A 22,730-nucleotide genomic window follows, 5' to 3' on the forward strand; every position below is an offset into this window, starting at 1 on the left:
TAGCTGGCCCATTCCCAATATTCCCTGATATGTGGAAATAATATTAAATCATTATGTGTAGACGTCCCTTGAAATACATAGCTATTCAAACAGAGCTGGTTTTGTCCAGTACAGTATTTCATCATTATGTACTGTAGGTCTTTGCTGCTGTGTTAGAGCCCATGTCTTAGACCAGCTGTGATGCTGATCTCCAAGGGTAGGTAGGGAAGAAAGCAAAACATGGTCCACGCAGCATTTATTATTGCATGTGTGAAGATCTGTTTGCAGCATATGCTTACTAACTGCCTGCTACAATAACACACAGGGTACATTTAATGAGTTGTGCCTGTGTAATCTTGTCGCATGGTTGTGTATACTGATATTTTCATAAACTATTTGTATATCAACGTGGTAGCTATACAATCAATATCTATCCTGCCATTCCTTATGAAATGCTGTATTTTGATGCATTTTCCTTGAATCAGCTTCGACCCAAATTGAGAAAACGAATAACCTAGCTGTGTTTTAATGTGTATACATCCATAGGTTCTCAGGCACCACACTACACAAATTCTCATGGAAAATGAAGACCATCTGTAATCCTTGACTCTGCCTTTCCCTGCTCCCTCTCCCTTTCCCCTCTTCCCTCTCTTTTAAAGAATTTTAACCACCATGTTTCTGCTGCTCAACAGTGTCATTGCACCAATAGAAGCATGGCAAACGCTCTCATTTAAGAACCAAAAAATATGAGTGTGTATGAGTGGCTAGAGAAACATTGCGTACTAAGATTGCTTCAGGGAAAGAATCCCAAGTACCATTCCTCTGTGCCAGGAATAATTTTATTTGATATGATTTTTTTGTGTGAATTAAAGCCTCAGAGAAGTAATATTGCATCCTCAAAACAAAGTGCTGAACTCAACTCCTTTTGCAAAATGCATGCAAAATTTCCCCCTTAGGATTTTGAGGAGCCCTAGAGTGCCCGCCTTGCAAAAACCTGGAGCTGCTAAGAAATACATTTCAGATGAGGTTTTTTATGGGAAATTTCTCTGTGATTTGAAATGTATATAATATACCTGCATTATAATTAACTGTATATAAAATAAACTGAGGGATAATACAACAACAAACTAGAGAGAGACATTTTATCCAGCAGGTATTTTCAAAATCCTTTACAATGTATGAGCATAGTCTCCTAATTGTCTGTATTTATCCTGCAGCTTAACTTATACCTTTTTATGTTTGGTTGTGTTTTCTCCACAGATGCCTCAGGAACAGTACGCACACAGAAGCACCATGCAGAGCTCAGAAGGACCCCATGTATACAAAGTGGGGATTTATGGCTGGCGCAAGAGGTGCCTCTATTTCTTTGTGCTACTCCTAATGATTTTAATTCTGGTGAACCTTGCTATGACCATCTGGATTCTCAAGGTTATGAACTTCACAATTGTAAGTAGAGGATGCTACATTTGAAGTGTTAGCACATACAGCTGCAGTGCTGTAAGGTTTTGGGGTCCCAAGTACACACATGAGTCCACCATATCAGAATAATCGAACGCTGGAGGAAAATGTAGAAAGCGTAGCTGTTTCAGTTTCCAAATATCTGCATATTACGTATTCAAAAACTGCAAATCCTAGTTGCCAGCATAGGGAAAGTTACTGTTATCTATCTTCCTCTGACCATATAGAAACAATCTTAAAATCTGCCCATATGCCAAGGCTTATTGCAGAGAAGAAACTTGGTATAAATAACTTTCCTTTCTAACAGGTATTGGTTTTTCCAGGCAAACATGACCTGAAAGGTGCATGAAACAAGTTTTACTTTTGTTCTTAAAAGGAAGTATGATACTGTATGCAGTGGAAGAGAATGGAGTGTGTTGTCATTCAGCTTTAAATACAAACTACTCTACACACTGTTCCCCAGAGAATCAAACAATAAAATCAGTTCATTGTTTAAGAGCATGAAACTTCCTCAGGAAGAAGAGAATACATTCCTATCGCTAATCTGTAAAGGTGATTTTCATTGGTTGGTTTATGAGAAGTAGCAGTGTTGGGTTTTTTGTTTCTTTGTAGAAGACTCTCACCTGAATAGTTGTATTGTAGTGCATCTGCTCCCTTTCCTTTCACTTCCCTTCTTTCTACTGAAGGGCAGATCAGGTCACCTATCTTGTTGTGGAAACCAGTGGGATATTGTTTAAAATGATGAATTGCACTTCATCCTCACTGAAGAGATAAACCCACAGTAAACTCCTGCAATACAGAGTGATCATATAAAGTTGTGCAGAAACCTGAAAGATGCTGTGGAGATTTCTTCTGAATTATTTTTTGGGGCTAATATGTAACAATACTCCAAACAGTATGCCATATGTTCACAAGCTTTTAAGCCAGATCCTTCAGGCCTTCCCAGATGGTTTTATTTTTGTACAGTCATTATACTGTTGTGCAGGTCTCAGATACTTGTGTTTGCACTTCTGATACAAAGACGTTTCATTTTCACTAGTGTTTTGTCTCCAGTATTTTGTGATGGGGGTAATTTTTCCTTCCTCATAACCCTGCTGCTATGTCAGCTGCCAGAGAGAGTGGCATGTGGAATGGCATAGGCATTGATGGTCTCCATAACACCACTGATTATCAGTGACAGAACTATGCCTTCCTAATTTTGTGAAGTTTCAAAAGGTTATGTTTCACAAAACAAAAATGTTTAAAGATTGAATGATTAAAATGCACAGCACTCATGCAGTATGTTGTTTTTTAAAAAATGGGGATATTAAAAAATAGTGAAAAAACAGCAAGTCTATCCCCTCTTGTAGTAGCCCTGGTGTTTTTTTGGGGGGGGGGGTTCCCTTTGTTTTGTTTTTCTTAGGCTGCATTCCACTGCTCACTTACCTAGGAGTAAGCTCCATTGCACTCAGTAGGACCTCTGTGTACTTGGATTCTGCTGTTAGTTTTTTGTTTGGCCTCTGTGTTATGTTACTCGTTCATTTAGTCAATCTTAAAACCACCCTTCATAGTTAGGATCCCAGGATGGTCCACAAAATATAAAACAAATATTTTGAACTTTTTAGTTTAGAAAAAAAGGTGACTGTGGAGGGACATTAACATGGTGTGTAAGTCTAGGCATGGTGTGGATAAAGTAGATAGGGAGAAGTTTGTCCCCCTCTCTTGTCATTGTAGAACACAAGGCCATCCAATGAAACTGAATATTAGAGGATACAGGACAGACAATAGATAGTACTTCCTCACATAGTTAAACTATGGAATTCTCTCACATAAGTTGCAGTGATGGCCACTAATTTGGATGGCTTCAAAAGAGGTTTAGATAGTTCATGGAGGATAAAGGATATTAGTGGCTACTAATCATGATGTCTGTTTTCCCTCTGTCAGAAGCAGGATGCCTCTCAGTACCAGTAGCTTGGAACACAAGTGCCAATGTGTTCACTTCTTATTTGTGGTCATCCTGTAGGCATCTGATATGCCACTGTGAGAATAGGATGTGCTAAGGATGGGTGTGCTAAGGATCTTCTTATGGGTTCTACCACTAAACTGTGTCCTAACCCTCATTGCCCACACATGGGCCACTATAGCCTCCATGGCTGCAGCAATGTAGTGATTGGTGGGCTCTGCAAGATTGTAGCACTTTGTTGTGGTCCATTTCAACTCTTCTGATAGGTTGCAAGTTGCACCATGCCCGAGACCTATGGTGAGCCATGCATTGAGTTATTCTAAGGCTCACTTACTCAGTAACTAAGGAGGAAGCCATCAACACAGAGTTCAGAAGAAAATGAAAATAAAAATCATCTACATTTACTGCTGGATTTCAACTATATATACATATTCACGCTGTCATGTGATCTTTTGACAGGAATGATCAACGTGTAAAGTTGAAGTCACTTACCACAACAAGGGAAGCATCATCTGCTGTAGGAAATAAAACTTTTTCCAAGGCTTCCCCTTCCCTCTTTTCCTTATGCCTGTTTATCAGCACTTATTACACCCTTGAGCTTTTTCCAGCAGAATGTTTGTTGTGCTCATTAAAATACAATGAGCACTTATTGGGTATAATGAGCGCTCATTGTATTTTAATGAGTGGCACCACTGTCCTGTGGTGCTGAACTCATTCAAGCTTTCTGGGGTAGCCTCAGGGATGAAAGAGAAATGCTGAGATGCCTGCACTTTAAAAACATGTAGGACTCTTCAGTTTTACCTGCTTCAGGAATGGCTTTCCACCCATTAATGACTTTTATCTGCAGGTATTCAAGGGCATCGTTTAGTCTGTATCTGACCCACTGCCAGTATTTCCCTTTTCTGCATTTAGCCTGACAGAAGGCTTGAACTTTGAGACTGTCTCCAGAATCTTAACACTTACTTCCGGGTCTGCAGTGTTTGGGTTCCAAGTTATTTGAGTATCAAGGTTTCTGTATCAAGGTACCACTGTATGTATATCTTACAACAAAATTGAAAGGGTGTGGTGCCTTTGCCCTTATGGCTCCCAAAGCAACCCCCCTCAAAGATGCTTCCTTTGGTGTTGCCCATTCAGTGGTGGCCCTGGCATTGGTGGGCTCACTACCTAATACAGCAGTCCTTTGAGGCCCTGAAGAAATCAGGGCAGAACCTGCTAGCTGAAAACTGCTGAGTCAGGCCTTGCTGGTCCCTCTAGGAAGCCAAACCCTTCCAGAAACCCTGCATGTAGAAGACAAGCCAGCAGTAGATGGTACAACACACTCTGTTTGCATATTCTTTACTAGTGTGCAGTCATAGTTGCTCTGAGACAGGTCTGCTTGGGTAGAGGGTGCTTAGAATTTGAACTACTCTCCTTGCTTGACTGTTCTGACCATACATGAAACAGGTTTGAAAACCTTCAAGTAGGGTCCTACACAAAATGGGATTTGCATCCCCATCTCTACTGCTCCCCTGTCAGCACTTCCTTTCCCAAGAGAGAAGGAAGCCTCATCTTGAGGAAGCAGACGACAGATGGCAGAAAAATAGTAGAATACATCTCCTTGGGTGCAAATGGCATGCTTCACATGTCATTTCCTGCCAAGCACCATGGGCCTGACTACAAGTAGAGTGTGTCATTTACAGTCAGTAAGAGGCTGGTGTTCCCCTATGCCCATCAGCTGCCTGTTTCTCATCCTGCTTCCCACAAGAGAAATGCTCCCCTGCCCCCTGCTTTGGGAAACTGAACTCACAGGGAGTCAGGGAAAGTGGTGGATGTAGTGAGGTTCGCAAAAACATGAAACAGTCTTTTGGGTGTTCAAGTTGAGCATATTTTAAGGCTTTAGGTTTTTTGGGTTGTTTTGAATGCTTTAAAGAACCAATTAATCTTCAGAGTAAGGTGGAGGAGGCTCAGCCGTCCCTTCCTGTGAGACATGGTGAGGTTCAGTGATAGGATCTAAAATGTTTCACACGGTGATATCCTTCAATGGATCGTTTGTGTTGGTGGTGTAAAACTGATTAAGCATTTTTATTCCACCCAGGAAAATATATCGCGGTTCAAATAAAGAGGTACTTTCTGCACTGGTTTGCAATGCTGAGACCAATTTGCATTTGTGGCATTAAAGAAAACAATAGACATATTACTCACCTGAGTCCTGAATACTGTTTGCAAGCAAACTTTCAAATTAAAAGTACCTGATGAGCAAGGCAAAAAGGAAAAGATGGAGGCTGCAATCCTTTGCCCAGTTACATGGAACTAGGCCTCACTGAACTCAGTGGGACTCCCTTCCAAGTAAATATGCACACTGTCAGGCTATCATTTCTGTATTAGAGCTGAAATTTATATTTAAATGTTCTTAAATAGAATGCTGATTTGCACTATATAAATGTCAACTGTGGTATTATTATCTTGCTTTATTTCATAGGTGAAAATGAGCTTTGGTTAGGAAGAGTTATTTTTAATACAATTACTCCCTCTTGTGTGTAAACTACCTGCCACGTTTTAATTATGCAAGAACAGTAGGTGAATAATGTAGCGGCAAAGATGGATTGGAGATTAAAAATTCCATCCAGGTCACTTTCTCTAATTATTGAAAGTAATGGGGTTTGTTTTAATTATTTTTTTCATTAAAAATTCCTTCTAAATGAAATACGATCATGGAGCCATTGCTCCCCTGTTAATGATTTCTCTTTGGCCACCTTAAGAATAAATAATTTTTCTTTGATGGCACTGCCATAGAGGGAAATGCTTCAGTCTTTATCTTAAAGTTCTGTCTCCTGTAATAATAGCCAAAATCAGTTGGCTAAAACTAGTCAGCTGATGGCATGCACTGAAACCTCTGTACTGGAGCCTCTGTACAGTGGTACCTCGGGTTAAGAACTTCTGGAGGTCCGTTCTTAACCTGAAACTGTTCTTAACCTGAAGCACTACTTTAGCTAATGGGGCCTCCCGCTGCCACCGCACCGCCAGAGCACGATTTCTGTTCTCATCCTGAAGCAAAGTTCTTAACCCGAGGTATTATTTCTGGGTTAGCGGAGTCTGTAACCTGAAGCGTAAGTAACCTGAAGCGTATGTAACCCAAGGTACCACTGTACTGGCATAATTTCTGCAAGAATTATGTATTATCTACACTCTCTGCAAAATAGTTTTGTGGAGAGGTCTATCCATCTGAGCCTTGGTTATATAAAATTCCCAAGCTATATACAGTTATCCTGCCTTCACAAGATGACCATTGCATGAAGGAGAGAGCACACCTGTGCTCTCTGGCCCCATCTTCCATGTTATGTCTTTGTCATCTGGCTCAGCCATGTCCAATGTGTTGGGGATGGGTGATTTAGAGCTTGATTACACAGGGTTGTAAATTACATATGGATCCCTCTTAAATAGAACAGGCTCTCTTCTTCTCTTCAAATTTCTCTTCCATTGTATGGATGGGTGGGCTGGGTTGGGCTGGCATGAATACAGCAGTGAGGGGCAGAGCCAGCAAAAATGACCATGCTCTTCTTCTCGTGTGATGAGGATTTTGTTCTTTGGACTTTTGGTTTTTCTAAATCTCCAATATAGATGCAACGGCCACTCTTTCCTCTAGTGCTGTGTTCAGGGCAACCTGAAAATTCTCTTACCTGTTTGCTTATGTTGACTGGCCAAAGGTACGAACATTTGCACAACACACTTGAATATCGGCTTTGTTTAAGCATGTTCTTTTTTGTGCAAACCTGAGTATATTTACATTGCAGTCCATAGCTCCACATTGCTATGCAACCTTACACTCAGGTTATCCTGCTCACCTTCTTATATTTTAATTCCTTACAAATATTAGAAGCCTGCATCTACATCAGATAATAAATCCCTAATTATTCTTGCAGCTCGAATTGTATTGCATGTGAATCTTACCCTTTTACAATTCCTCCTTACCTTCTGCCCTTTGATAGATCTGTAATAAAACCTTTTGCTGCTTGGACAAAGTTAATTTCAACCCACTGGTGATTTTGGTTTAAGATTCTAATATTCATGGGCTGACCACTGTTTCTTCTTAATGTACAGTTACTACCTCTGCAAGAATGTTACTGTTATGCATGGGTAGGCAAAAATAAGGCCCAGGGGCTGAATCCAGCCTAATCGCCTTATAAATCCGGTCCGCGGACGGTCTGGGATTCAGCTTGTTTTTACATGAGTAGAATGTGTGGTTTTATTTAAAATGCATCTCTGGGTTATTTGTGAGGCATAGGAATTCATTCATTTTTTTTTCTTTCCAAAATATATTCCAGCCCTGGTCTGAGGTCTGAGGGGCAGTGGACCGGCCCGCTGCTGAAAAAGTTTGCTGACCCCTGCGTTATGCTTAGCTAGCTTTCTTGGGTCAAAACAAAAGGAATACAAACTTAACTCACAAAACAGCATAATCCCCAAAACCTCCAAGTTAAGATATAGTTATAGTACCTATTTATGTATCTACACGTTAAAATTAAAACTCCTGCATACCAATTTTTGATTGAGGCAAGTCTTTAAGTATGTAGAGCCTCTGGACAATGACAGTCCAGGATCATGCGTCTCCTGTGACCTTGGATAACTGATTCCTGCTAGGGCCAAACTAGTTAAAACATTATTCCCATATACATGAGCTGTTGTGTGAATTGCTTTAAGTGGGATTGGGTACTTGGATCCATGCTCTGCCCACGATTTCCATTTGAATAAAAGCTCCATTCACAGCAACGGAAGCTTTTCTTCCAATCCAGGTAGCAAATATTGTGTGGATAGTGTCTTGTCTGGTTTGGCCATTAGAATAATGAGCACTTGCTTAGATCAGTAATGGACAGAATATAGATTGTCATCTACTAATAGATCTCTGGCTGATTTGCAGCAAATCAACAACAGTTTATGGTTTCTAATAATGCAGCAACAAGTAAAATTGCCAATACAGTGGATGCTTGGGTTGCCAACGGGATCCGTGCGGGATACACGTTCGCAACCCGCAGTGTCCACAACCCGCAGCATTGCGTCTGCGCACGCGTAGGTTGCGCTTCTGCGCATGTGCAAAGCGCGATTTAGCACTTCTGCACATGCGTGACCGCCGAAACCTGGAAGTAACCTGTTCCGGTACTTCCGGGTTTCGGCGGTCCATAACCCAAAAAAACGCAATCTGAAGCATCTGTAACCCGAGGTATGACTGTAATCATCACCATCATTTACTGTGGCTCAACGTATGTGAAATGCTTGCTCTCCGCTTTAATGATCCTTTCCTGTCAAATATGAGTATTAATTAGTTGCCTTTGACCAGGTTTTGTGCAGCGCAGCTCTGTGTTAGAATTTGTGATCTGTACTAAGTCTGTTGTAGATGGGGGGGGTATCAGTATATATCTATATGAAGATTATTGCATATGGAGATTACCCCAGTTTTGCTCATGAGGATATGGATTACCAGTTAGTGCACAGCTTATCATTTTACACATTGCATTTGCAAAGTGTATCTTACAGTCTACTGTAAGACAGTTAACATTTCCCTTTAACCAAATGAACAAACTCCCTTATGGATTTTAAATTGGTAGGAAAGAGGCAGTTGTACGGTAAATGAATACAGTGTGCAGGAGGTGCTGTAGAGCCTTCTGCAATATGTCATATGGTGTTGGACATTGATATGAGAAATGTTGATGGGTATGAGATCAGTCTACTATTTCCTGTTGATCTACCTGGAAAAATCCACCAATGGATGACCTATTCCATCATAAATATAGGGGTGTATGTATGTGTGTACATTTATGTACACAAACACACAGCATGAAAATATGTTGAAAGAAGACCTTTAAAGGAACAATTCCTTTAAAGAGAGCTGGCGCCACTCTGGAATATATATAGCTCAGCTGTTCAGTACTAAGAAACTAGAGTGAACAGTAGCTCAAGTTTCATTTATAACATTTTGTACATTCTTCTGTGTCACTTGAAGCATATAGCTGACCCTAAACACCACACAAGACTGGGAATAGACACTGACTGTTTGGAAAGGTGTTTAAGCTGACCTTAAAGAAATAGAGAAAAATGCTTGGATTTTTTTATTATTTTTTAACAGCATGTTAAAGAGCTGTTAAGAAGACTGGGGTAAAGCAATGTAGCTTTTCAAGAGAAGAAATGTCATGTACCACAGGTGTTGCAGTTTTATTCTTTGCATGCATCCATGGTTAATATGTTGTAAGCAAGCATAATCTCTGTGGATGGTGACCAAATCTGGTTCAAAGCAGACATTGGTGGCAGCCCAATGCATTACCCTACAATGATTTGATTATTATTATTATTATTATTTATTATATGTGCATACCACCCTATACCCGCAGGTCTTAGGGCAGTTCACAGGATAAAATCACGATATAAAAGCACCCTTTATGCACCCTTTTAAAACGTAAAGTGCTGCTTGTCATGTCTTGTTGCTTCCAATGCAAGGAAGGCACTGTGGTCTAAACCACTGAGCCTCTTGGGCTTGTTGATCATAAGGTTGGCAGTTTGAATCCACACAACGGGGTGAGCTCCCATTGCTTTGTCCAAGCTCCTGCCGACCTAGCAGTTTTAAAACATACAAGTGCAAGTAAATAAATACCGCTGTGATGAGAAGATAAACTGTGTTTCCATGCACTCTGGCACTCATCACGATCTCCCGTTGCACCAGAAGCGATTTAGTCATGCCGGCCACATGACCCAGAAAGCTGTCTGTGGACAAACACTGGCTCCCTTGGCCTGAAAGCGGAGATGAGCGCCACACCCGTTAGTCACATTTGACTGGACTTAACCATCCAGGGGTCCTTTACCTTTACCTTGCTTTCAATGCTTGGCATTCCTCAACCTTCTTCACTTCTGCTCACTTGTGAAATTGCTGCCTGCTTTGGATCCTGCTTATTGTCTTCTAAACATTTCTTTATCCCCATATCCAGCTCTGGTCCTCACTTCTTCTGTCTATTGGGTAACCAAGTTGTTTTTCATTGTGATGCTTCTGGGTGCTCTGTGATTTATGGCATCTGCCGTATCCCCCCCCCAACAGATCTTCTTTTCATTTTTTTTTTGGGGGGGGGAATGTAATACCAACAATTTTTTGTGTGGCTTCTTAAAGATCAACCTATGATAGCTAGAGTTCTTTTTTAAAAACAACAACAATTGAGGGCAGTTTTTTTTGTTTGTTTAATGAGCAGAAGTGGTTTATTTAATTCACCCATTCCCCCCAAAATTCTAGTTTTTGTTTTACTACTTTCATGTTACCTGAACTTTCTATACAGGTGTAGGAGCACATTATGTCTGCCCTTAGTTAAGCTACTGCTTTCCATTTTGAGTGCTCTCTTCATCCCCTTGTGGGAAGATAGTAATCATAGGAAGATATATCTAATACATAAAAATGCTGTTTTGCAAGAGAATGGCACAGTCTATAGACTGGAAGAATGGGGTGTGAAATGGGCTTGGGATAAAATAAGCCACTGTAGTTGAATTTGAAGATACTGATCTCAGCAATATATAAAATGAGTAGGGGATTGATAAAATTCCATACAGCATCAAGAATTAGGGGATTAATCTAATTACATGCAAGACAGAAAGAAACAGAGATGTGAGCCTACATTCTGATTCCACTTGCATTGGTATAAGTGGGAATTAACTCCACAGAATTCAGTTGCCAGAACGATGTGAAAGAGAGAGGATAAGACCTGAGACAAAAAATATCCATTGCTTTGAACTTTACAGATTATGCACATAAAAATGCAGGTATTCTAATTTGGAAGCAGAATAAATACTATCATATACATGAGGAGTCTGAGGGGAAAGTCATCTAGCTTTTTTGAAATTCATTTTCATCTGGGAATTAATAAAGGGAGTAAAGACCAAGGAAGGGTTGACTTTAATATAAACTCAGAATAGCACAGCGAAAGGTCATTTCTTTAAATATGTTGCCTGGCTGCAACCTCAAGCACCATAGCATTAATTGAAAATAGCTAGCTCTGTTTTTGTTGCTTCCCCACTCTGCCAAAACAGATTAGTTCCTCTTTGTGCCAAACTTTTAAGCTGTCAGGCCTATGGAATCATGGTTTTCAACACTAATGTTAAAAGCAACTGGCAAAATAAATTACACATTTAAGGTAAAGAACACAACTGGATTTTAAAGCCTTAAATGACTGGGTGTCAGATTACCTTAGGGACCTCCTCCTTCCATATATCCCTACCTGCTCCTTCACCAGAGGCTTTTCTCCAGATTCCCCTGCCTGATAAATTGAGGCATTTGCCCGCTAGGAAGAAGCTCTTGGTAGTGGTGGCGCCTCTTATGAAACAGCCTCCCCAGAGAGGTTTTCCTGCCTCCTATGTTATTAGTTTTTGTGTCAGTGAAAATATTTTTATTCTCCCCAATTTTAAATTTCCAGGGCATTTTAGATTTAGCAACACTTAGTATTTTTCTTCCTGCTGGATTCATTAAGTAGTATGAAAATGTTATGATGCTGCTGCTGCTAAATAATATAAGTGTAAGCTCTAAAAACCTTACCAACATGTGGCAGAAACAATTTGTTTTGCAAGTTTTCTGTCCTGCCCTTCATCATAACCCAGCTCAGGGTGCATAATAACAATTTGAAATATGATAGATAAAAACACACACTTAAAAAATGAACCAGCTCATATACCTCTTATCTGCCCCTGTGCAGGTTGATTGAAAATCATACTTCACCCCCAGTTGGTGGTGGCCACCAATTGAAATACAGCAAGGAGAATGCCCCAGTGCTTGGAAGCCATTGCTAAGACCGACCTCTGAGCTCCTTTCATATCATTCAGAGATGGCAATACTGGAAATGCTTTACCAAAAGGTCTCAAAGTCCAGGCAGAAAATATGGGGAGAGTTGATCCAGTTGGGCTGCAGGCTTTATAAGATCAAAAGTATTACCTTGATTTGGGCTCAGCGATGAGCAGGCAATCAGTGCATTGGTTTCCATATAGTAGCCATTTAAAAAAATTCTGTGTGTGACCATAATGCCCACTAATGTTAGAACACATGTCAGTGTAACACAGGGCCAGTGAGTAAAGAAGTAGTAGCAATTTGAAGGGATAGCAAGCATGGAAAGATGACAGAAGCAGCACAACCAGAGATTTATCAAAATGTGTAAGTCCATATTCAGTTTATAGACTTGAATATGTGCTCCTCATACATAAAGTACTCAGCTATGCTGTTCCACTCATGGGTGGCTATTTGCTCCAGCTGAAGCTTCTGTGAAGGCAATGGGGAGGGACATTCTTTTCACCAATCCCATTTTTTCTTATGCAGCATCTCACTCAACTTCCCACACTTTTCCAAAGGGTCCTTCAACCCTCTGGAGCAGTTCTGGCAGTGCAGGGTGCAGCAGGGGGAAGGAGGAATCAGCAAAAATTGCTCCCCCATCAGTTTGTGAGTAATCAAAAGAGCCTTCTGTGAGGTAACAATTAGATATAACCCAGTACAGTATTAGGATTTGGCTGTACAGCCAAAATTACTAGGTTCCACTAAACTTAATGACAGCTTTTCCCTAGCACTGTTTTCTTGAGAGAAAGAGGGGGGTTTTGTCCCAAATTCATAATGAAAGATTACAATGCCAAAAAATGCATATCAGTCTGTCAGGGAACTGCCATCGGAGCCAGAGGCGAAGGGAAGGCTCCAGAGGGATGCCGGAGAGGGTCCCAGTAGGGAGAGAGGCAGCCCATCTGCTGGGGAAGGAAATCAGCGTAGCACCAGTGGAGAAGGGGGGCAGATGGGGGAATCGGCGAGGGGGCTCCAGGACTCCTCGCCGGAGACCAGCAGGGAGAACACGGGTCCTCCGCTGCCCACACCCTCCCTGCGCAGAAGACTTCCGCGCAGGGAGAGTAGGAGGAGACTAGGCGTCAAAGAACTTCTTTGCTGGAAGAAGTTCAAGAAACGCCCACTGACGGATTCTGCCAGCGATTGAGACAGCCACGGATGGGTGGCTGTCCGGACAGAAAGGGTTCACCCAGGTAACTGGCGACAACTTACGCATGAGCAACCCCTAGAACCATCACACAGTCATAATGAGATGTTTGCACACTGGCCCTTTACAATTGCTTGCCCTTTTTGTTTTGACTTGGCCTAATACTAATGCAATAAAACAGTGTGCTACTGAAAGCTGTAGTGAATTAATATAGAGCTTCAGCCTCATAAGGAGTTCAGATCTGTTATGACAAGGGAAGAGAATTATTGTGTGGTGGTGATCATTATTTGCATTGCATTAAGATCCTTAGACCAAGTAAAAATAAAGGCGCAGACCATTATAAAAGGTCAGTGTGCAAACATTCATTCTAATTATTGCTGGAAAAATATATATTTGTAATTGCCACAACAAATTTGGGATGAAATTATTTCTTTGGCCTTGAGTTAGTGGAAAGGGCTGTGACTTAGCTGAACTAATAAGCAGAGTTGTATTTTAGATAGCAATAGTTGCTAATAACATACTGTAACATTTCTACAGTAAACGAACATTATGCCAAGCTGCGCTGTAATTTGTTGACAGTACCATAAATGTTGCTGAAGGAACATAGGCCATTTGTGTGGTTAAAAATTGAGTCCAGAAGACCGTAAGAACTACCACTATCCACAAACATTGTTCAGGTGGTCTGTGGCAGGGATGCACAACCTGCGGGCCTTCAGATGTTTCTGGACTACAACTCCTATTAGCCCCAGCCAGCATAGCCAGTGGTCAGGGATGATGGGAGATGTAGTCCAACAGCATCTGGAGGGTGTCAGGTTGTGCACCTCTGGTCTATGGCATGTCCCCATGAAATATTCATATTGATTTTACAATTCCAATTCTATATTACAATTGCTACAACAGGCAGAAAAACATATTTAGACATCTGCCATGAACACTAATAATTTTCAGGCAGCTCCGGGTGGGGGGTAGTTTGAGAACCACTGATGTAGTAGATTACAGCAATCTGTTATATGAAGTTTATAATTACTTGAATAAATGAAAGGCTTCGTCGGAGTAAGTGAATGACAGGCTACCTCAAAACAAACCTCCTCATCTTGGGTAATTGCATCTAATTGAGGCCCTCGCAACTGAGAAGCCAGAACAGACAAAATCATTTCCTCTCATAAGGTGAAATGGTCACATTAGGCTTTCAGTTCACTGTGTGATTTTAGATAGACAGACAAGATCTTTCATTGTATACTGTGGTAGTTGCTCATTAATAAGTTATAATAGCCTATGGCTGAACAACTATAAAGATTTTCTGTAAGTTGATCTACTGTCATAAAAGTTTATCTAGTCAAAAGAGATGGGATGTAATTGAACATAATTTAATTCCCAGAGTATTTCCCTATTCTGAACCGGCTTCTATGGCCATTAGTCCTGTTTTCAAGCTATTCAGATTCTTTTATCTGTGTGTGTTTTGCAAAATTATATTTTCTAGAAGTATACATAGTTGGCATTCTTCTTTTTGACCTGGGTGCTTGGCTCATCCATAGTTAGATCCTGGAAGCATCAAGATGTACATTTAAAAGCAGCTCTTAGTGCTGTGAAGGCACTTTAAATTCTCTCTGTAACACAGGTGTGGGTTACAGCCAATTATATCAGCAGTTTGAACATTGGTACATACTGTTTCCCACTGGCTCCCACTGCTCCATCATTGCCATATTCTCCTGCTGCTGGGAAACTAAGCACCCAACACCCACCCAAGATGAGAGGAAGACATCCTGCTTCCATCTCAGGTGCTTGGCTGTGGGGGGCAAGCAAAGCAAGGCAGGAAAGAAAATTGACAGTAGATCAACCTGTAACCATCTACTTTCCCTGCTCACTGTTTTGTTTTCCTCGTCAGCCCCCCTCACAACCTTTTGCTGTCATCACTGCCTCTCACTGCTGCTCAGAAAGAGATGAAAGTGGTACAGTCTCCTCCCATGCTGGGCAACGAGCTACCTATGTCATTCAACAGGAGGGAGGGCTGAGAAGGCAACCAGCCGGTTCAGAGGCATGCGTCACAGGGCTCAATGTGACAGCCACATGTATGATAAAAAGAGCCTAAAGTGTGTTCACATCAACGCTAGCCATTTTAAACATATATCTAGATGCACTCTTTGAGTTTATCTCTGCGGATGCACTAGGAATGGGTTTCCTATTGCATGGCTGCTTCTAGGCTTCTCTTTTCAATAGAGCCATTAGCCAGAATTGCCCACCGCCATGGTCACAAGGATTCCAGATTCCTTTCCAGCTTCTGCATTTTAGCAGAAATGTAGTGGAAACATCACTGGACAAAAAGTATAAATTGCACGTGAATAAAAGGACTTTTTCTAATGTTTAACTATGGATTGCAAAAAGGAACCCAAAACCCATGTTTCTGCATGGTTTATTTTTTATTATTATTAAATATTTATTAGCATTTTCAAATAACACACAACAAACAAAAACAAAAAATAAACGAAACAAAAAACACAAAAATACATAACATTCAAAACTAAACAAAAAAAAATAGAAAAAACACATAAAGTTTCTAATACTTATTATTCTTAACCTTATTTCTCAGACTTCCTCACACCTCCCCTTCTTGTATTCCAATTTAAATTGTCAGTTCAGCAAGTCCTTAACTTATTTCTTTACCTTAGCTTAAACATTTGTTCCAACATACTATTACTTTACTTTACTTCTTTTTTCCATTTCTTCAATTTATTTTTAACAACCTTATTTTCAATTAATTTAGAAAGAAAAGAAACCAATTTTACCTTATTAAAATTACACATCAATACTTATACCTCATTGATTATTCTTAAACCTTTTTCCTAAAGTCGACCAAAATTTCCCTTCCACGATTTACCCAATTTCCTTACCACTAACAAAAAATATAAAAAGCAAATTATCCTTATGTACCCTTTGGATTCCCAACCTCCACCCACCCTTTTCCCGGTTCCAGTCCCTAACCAATATCCATCAGTCTTTATATTATTTTTTTTAGCCTGGAGATCTCACATCCGAGGCCCTTATATCTCTCTCAGTTCCTTTCTGCCGGTCTCTTTGATAGTCCTTGATGTTAAACCCCAAGTCTCGGAGGGGCTCCGGCCCAACAGAATCCATGTCGCTTCCAGCCAGTCCTCCATACTTAAAGGCAAAGCCTATGGGGTGCTCCAACTCTTGTTTCAAATTTCTTTCAAATCCAGATGTCCCCAAAGCTCCAGCTTTCACCAACAAATTTGTAATCCTCAGGTCTTCAGATCTCCTCCAAAAGGGATCTCTCCATTTTCCAGACTCCCATTCAGACCAGGCTTTCCACATCCACTTTTTATTATCCTTTTTTATCATCATGTCAGGCCTCAGTTTCTGCATGGTTTATTAATGCCCTCGATTATATAAAAAAGCAATCAGTGCTGTCAGTGCCAGTCTTATTAATGTGAGGATTCTAACATTTTTCATCATAAGATGAACCATGTGGCTTCGTTTTCATGTAGCACTAAACCAAACAATGACTTAGTGTAAGTGAAAAAATGTGCATGTTCCCTGAGCGTGAACACAGGCTTGTGGCTTGTCTCCTCACGGAGAAACAATGAGTGGTAAATCGGGAGCAAACCTTGGAAACAACTTATGGTTTGAATGGAGTGAGCCAGACCTATCCGCCCAAGTTCAGACATAATGTTATCAAAGCATGACTTAATCATGGGTAGCATGACAGCAGTTGGACCAGGAGAACACTGCAGTAGCTCCAGTATTCACTCTGGGAACTCCCATGTTTTGTTGTTCACACTAAGGCATGGCTTAGGTGGCGTTGTGGTCTAAACCACTGAGCCTAGGGCTTGCTAATCAGAAGGTAAGCGGTTCAAATCCCCGCGATGGGGTGAGCTCCCATTGCTTAGTCCCTGCTCCTGCCAACCTAGCAGTTCAAAAGCACGTCAAAGTGCAAGTAGATAAATAGGCAGGAAGGTAAACAGCGTTTCTGTGTGCTGCTCTGGTTCACCAGAAGCGGCTTAGTCATGCTGGCCACATGACCCAGAAGCTGTACGCCGGCTCCCTCAACCAGTAAAGCAAGATTAGCGCCGCAACCCCAAGGTTATCCGCGCCTGGACCTAATGGTCAGGGGTCCCTTTACCTTTACCTTTATGTGCAAACTATGTTGATGTGAGTATTCTAAACTGGTGAATCAGCCCTGGAAACTAGTTATTTAAAGCTATATGTGGAGAAAACAATTGCTATTTTTCATATTTAAGACCCAGTATTATAAAATCATATTATTGAAGATACACAGAAACAGGATATAAAGTTCATACTTAGCAGCTTTTATTTTTATCCTTTCAAAAAAATATTTCCAGGGTGGTGGCTTTTTTTTTATATGATAATTTTTCTGTTAAACTTCCCACCTTAGAAACTGCTATATATCAAGTGGGATGCTGACATTGATATTGTCTTGTTGTATATGAACTAATTAACTTTGCAAGTTCGGGACAATATCTATACCCTGTCATCTGTCAATCTGTACAGTAATCAAATGACAGCAGAGTAATTATGTTCTCCTCCCACAGGCCTTATGTTATGGCTGAATGGATGTGAGGCAATGCATCTCCATGTGGCTCAATGCACTACTGTGCTCTCATTGCCCAGCAATATGCCTCAATAATGTCAATAACAACAACTATATCTCCTTCAGTCATTTTTCTTTTGCATATAAGTCAATGTTTATGTGCCAATTCAGCTTTAACTATATGGACCTTTGTTGGCAAGGTGATGTCTCTGCTTTTTAAGATGCTGTCTAGGTTTACCATTGCCTTTCTCCCAAGGAGCAGGCGTCATTTAATTTCGTGACTGCTGTCACCATCTGCAGTGATCACGGAGCCCAAGAAAGTAAAATCTCTCACTGCTTCCATTTCTTCCCCTTCAATTTGCCAGGAGGTGATGGGCCCAGTGGCCATGATCTTCGTTTTTTTGATATTGAGCTTCAGACCATATTTTGCACTCTCCTCTTCCACCTTCATTAAAAGGTTCTTTAATTCCTCCTCACTTTCTGCCATCAAGATTGTGTCATCTGCATATCTGAGATTGTTGATATTTCTTCCGGAAATCTTAATTCTGGTTTGGGATTCATCCAGCCCAGCCTTTTGCATGATGAATTCTGCATATAAGTTAAATAAGCAGGGAGACAATATATAGCCTTGTCGTATTCCTTTCCCAACTTTGAACCAATCAGTTGTTCCATATCCCGTTCTAACTGTAGCTTCTTGTCCCACATAGAGATTTCTCAGGAGACAGATGAGGTGATCAGGTACTCCCATTTCTTTAAGAACTTGCCATAGTTTGCTGTGGTCGACACAGTCAAAAGCTTTTGCATAGTCAATGAAGCAGAAGTAGATGTCTTTCTGGAACTCTCTAGCTTTCTCCATAATCCAGCACATGTTTGCAATTTGGTATCTGGTTCCTCTGCCCCTTTGAAATCCAGCTTGTACTTCTGGGAGTTCTCAGTCCACATACTGCTTAAGCCTTCCTTGTAGAATTTTAAGCATAACAGTGTGTGAAATGAATGCAATTGTGCAGTAGTTGGAGCATTCTTTGGCACTGCCCTTCTTTGGGATTGGGATGTAGACTGATCTTCTCCAATCCTCTGGCCACTGCTGAGTTTTCCAAACTTGCTGGCATATTGAGTGTAGCACCTTAACAGCATCATCTTTTAAAATTTTAAATAGTTCAGCTGGAATATCATCACTTCCACTGGCCTTGTTATTAGCCATGCTTTCTAAGGCCCACTTGATACTGAGTACTGTACCTTAAACCTGGAAAGTGCCCTGGCCCTGGTTTACTCATTATGCTGATTAAGTTGTACAATAGCTTACCCTCTAAATTGCAGACTCTGGAATGGCACATTTTTTTAATGGAAATGCCCATATATGGCATGTGAACCAAGCTTCTTTAAAGAACGGTCTTGGAACAGCATAATCATTTCCCCAACTTTAAGAAAATAAATAATGCTGATAGTCTGATCATCCTGAAGTGTTTGTCCAACTCAGGATTCCAGGTTGAGTAGATGAGAGCAAGGTGTGGGAACTTTCCTATGTGTGAATTACATTCTGAGGATACTAGAATATCCGCATAATGTCCTAAATCCAATGTGATCTGGTCCTGGTGCACATGTCCATGATTTGGGCTTGGTATTTCAGCGTAAGAGAACAGTTTGACTGTTGTTCTCTTTAGTTCCTTTTAGCTTTAAAGTGTAGCAATCTGTGATTGGATTTGCTTAGGAATACCTTTGTACTGAGGGACGCGGGTGGTGCTGTGGGTTAAACCACAGAGCCTAGGGCTTGCCGATCAGAAGGTTGGCGGTTTGAATCCTCGCGACAGGGTGAGCTCCCATTGCTCAGTCCCTGCTCCTGCCAACCTAGCAGTTCAGAAGCACGTCAAAGTGTAAGTAGATAAATAGGTACCGCTCCAGCAGAAAGGTAAACGGCGTTTCCATGTGCTGCTCTGGTTCGCCAGAAGTGGCTTAGTCATGCTGGCCACATGACCCGGAAGCTGTACGCTGGCTCCCTCGGCCAATAAAGCGAGATGAGCGCCGCAACCCCAGAGTCGGTCACGACTGGACTTAATGGTCAGGGGTCCTTTACTACCTTTGTACTGAGACAGTCACACACCTTTATGATGCTGTCTTATACCATTGATGAATGGTGACGCTCCATGTTTTCAGGCAGGAGGTGCCATAGAGCAGAGCTTTCCCAACTTTTCATGTTGGCGGCACACTTTTTAGACATGCATCATTTCGCGGCACCGTATTTCAGTTTTACTGGCAAGCCAGAGGTTAAACTAACCCCTTATAAGAGTGTTCGCGTGACACACCTGCACACCACAGCAGACACACTAATGTGTCACGACACACAGTTTGAAAAGCTCTGCCCCAGAGTGAACCTGGGACTTTTTGCATGTGTTGTGCCAGTGAGTTATGGCCGTTCCCCAGCTTGTTAAGAGTTCACTCTCATACAATTTTTATTAATGCATTTTGTGCACACATTTCCGTCAGCAAGTATTTTGAAATAGCTGTAGTGGAGGTGGAAATTAGAGGTGTCATTATTGTTGTTTTTCATTTCTTCTTGGAAATCAACATATAAATTGCCCATGTTGCCATCTAGCTTATATTTATTTTGGGGAAATGACAGTTTGGAGAGTTTGGATCCTTTAAGACAATGATACATGATTAACTGGAAAGTTTCTGTCATTCATAACCTCAGGCTATTTTAGATGTCTGAAAATTTGAATGGATTTTTTTATGCTTAAAGAAGGAGAGGAGGAGAGGAGCAGAAGCATCTGCTTGCTTTTCAGGTGAATTCCACTCAGAATGATAAATTATGTCTGAATTGAACCAAAGTGTTCTTAATGGCTCTAGTCAAAAGGCCTATTACAAGATGTCTAACTTGGTTATATTCCTTTCTGCTTTAAAATGTTGATCATTAAGTATTTTATAGCTAAAGTCATATGAATTTAAAGGACACTTTGCTTAAAGGTTAGCCAAACGCCAAATATCTGAATTGAGAAAAATGGAAGTGTGGGTGACTTTTATGCTCTTGAGCTGTTCAAAGGAGTGTAGTCCTTTAAGAGGACTTTAATATTATGAGTATAGCACCAGCTGACCTGATAAGAATTGAGGAGCAAGTAGGCTAGTGGTCTAGGGGTTGAAATAAGACCATTTCTCAACTGGTACTAGTGTTTTTTTGGGGGGAGTGATTGTGTGACTCGCATTTAGATCACAGTTTTAGGACATATTTTGGATGATGTAAAGCTAGGATTCAAAATAATGTCATAGAAGCAGCTTCAACAGAAAAAAAAGCAGATGGGTTGGATCCAGAATTGTGCAAGTAGAAATCTCTTGACACAAAAGGACCTTCTTGCTCCTTCCTCCCCACGTCAGCTCATTGCAGTCCTGAGGGATGGGGGATTCTAGACCCAGAGGTTGAGGGAACTGCAGAAGAAGAAGAGGCTTGTGAGGCACTGAGTTCTTTCAGATTTACTTTCTGTTAAACATGATGTTGGGTAAAGTGAGGAGGCCATGAATGGCTTTAGATGAGTTTTCCTAAACATAGCAGAGAGCTGCTGTAGAAACGATAAGTGATGTAGATACTTTGTCACTGGCTTTCTTTCTTTCTTTCTTTCTTTCTTTCTTTCTTTCTTTCTTTCTTTCCTACCTTATTAAAAAAAGGCACGTTTATTCGTTCCATGACAGTGCTCTTGGTAATCCAGGTGCCCATCGGGTATTCTGAACATACTTCATTCCCAGGTATTTTGACATGGCATAATGTGCATTCCTGTCAGTATTTGCAGACACCTGGCTCCCCGAGAGTAGTCCTACTATGCTTGTTCTTCTTTTACTTTTGATTAGTCAGCATGTTGTTGATGAATGGAGTATTCCTCTAAGCTGAGAGTGCTCACTGTCAATATTTCATTGTCATTATTTTCCTCATATTACGTCTTGCATGGAAATGACCCTTGCTCAGTAAACATGGAGACTTCCATGGATTTCTGTAAATGTTAGATGAGGCATAGGGCGTCGTCTTCAGGGATGTGAATTAAGGCAGCAGTTTGTGTGTGCTGCGTTGTTTCTTCATTTTATTTAAACTTCAGCACAATTATCACAGTCTGTATTTCTTTGCGTTTCATTCCACTCTGACCTCACTGCTAGCTTTATCTCCCCCTCTACACACGTGTGTATGTTATTATATTAGGAGCAGGTGGCGCCTTGCCTTGCCAAATGCTTCTGTGTGTATAATATTCCAACTTGAAATAACATTCCATGTATCTGATAAAATGGACTCTGCTCCACAAAAGCTTATGCCATAATGAATGTGTTAGTCTTTCAGGGGTGTTTCCCCTCCTTCCTTTAACATACAGTGGTACCTCGGGTTACATATGCTTCAGGTTACATACGCTTCAAGTTACAGACTCCACTAACCCAGAAATAGTGCTTCAGGTTAAGAACTTTGCTTCAGGATGAGAACAGAAATCGTGCTCCGGCGGCGTAGCAGCAGCAGGAGGCCCCATTAGCTAAAGTGGTGCTTCAGGTTAAGAACAGTTTCAGGTTAAGTATGGACCTCCGGGACGAATTAAGTACTTAATCCGAGGTACCACTGTACTAGCAAGCTTGCCACTCTGGATATTTCCCTAGCATTTGGTAACATAGTTTCTTCATTTTTAGACATCAGTTTGTCTGTTGTGGTTTCTGTGACCTTTGTGATCTCTGCACCCTGGAAAAGGATGATTTTCGCTGAGCATGAATTTCAAGAGCTATGCCCTTCTTGCACCTCCTGACTCATCAGCCCTATTGACCTCAAAAAAGACCATTTTGCAAATTGCCTTAGATTTAAGATATGCAG

General features: G+C 41.0%; 1 protein-coding gene across 3 annotated transcripts in view; it reads left to right on the plus strand.

Annotated features, from left to right (window-relative positions):
* The window catches only part of SGCD (sarcoglycan delta), a 375,983-nt gene that overhangs the window by 210,805 nt on the left and 142,448 nt on the right, over positions 1-22,730 (plus strand). For all 3 annotated transcript variants that reach the window (XM_053377106.1, XM_053377104.1, XM_053377105.1), the window contains one exon: positions 1,240-1,425. In XM_053377106.1, coding sequence (XP_053233081.1) covers positions 1,240-1,425 — 186 coding nt within the window. The remainder of the gene's footprint in view (positions 1-1,239; positions 1,426-22,730) is intronic.

The sequence above is a fragment of the Podarcis raffonei genome, chromosome 2, assembly GCF_027172205.1.
Source record: "Podarcis raffonei isolate rPodRaf1 chromosome 2, rPodRaf1.pri, whole genome shotgun sequence".
Taxonomy (NCBI): Eukaryota; Metazoa; Chordata; class Lepidosauria; order Squamata; family Lacertidae; genus Podarcis; species Podarcis raffonei.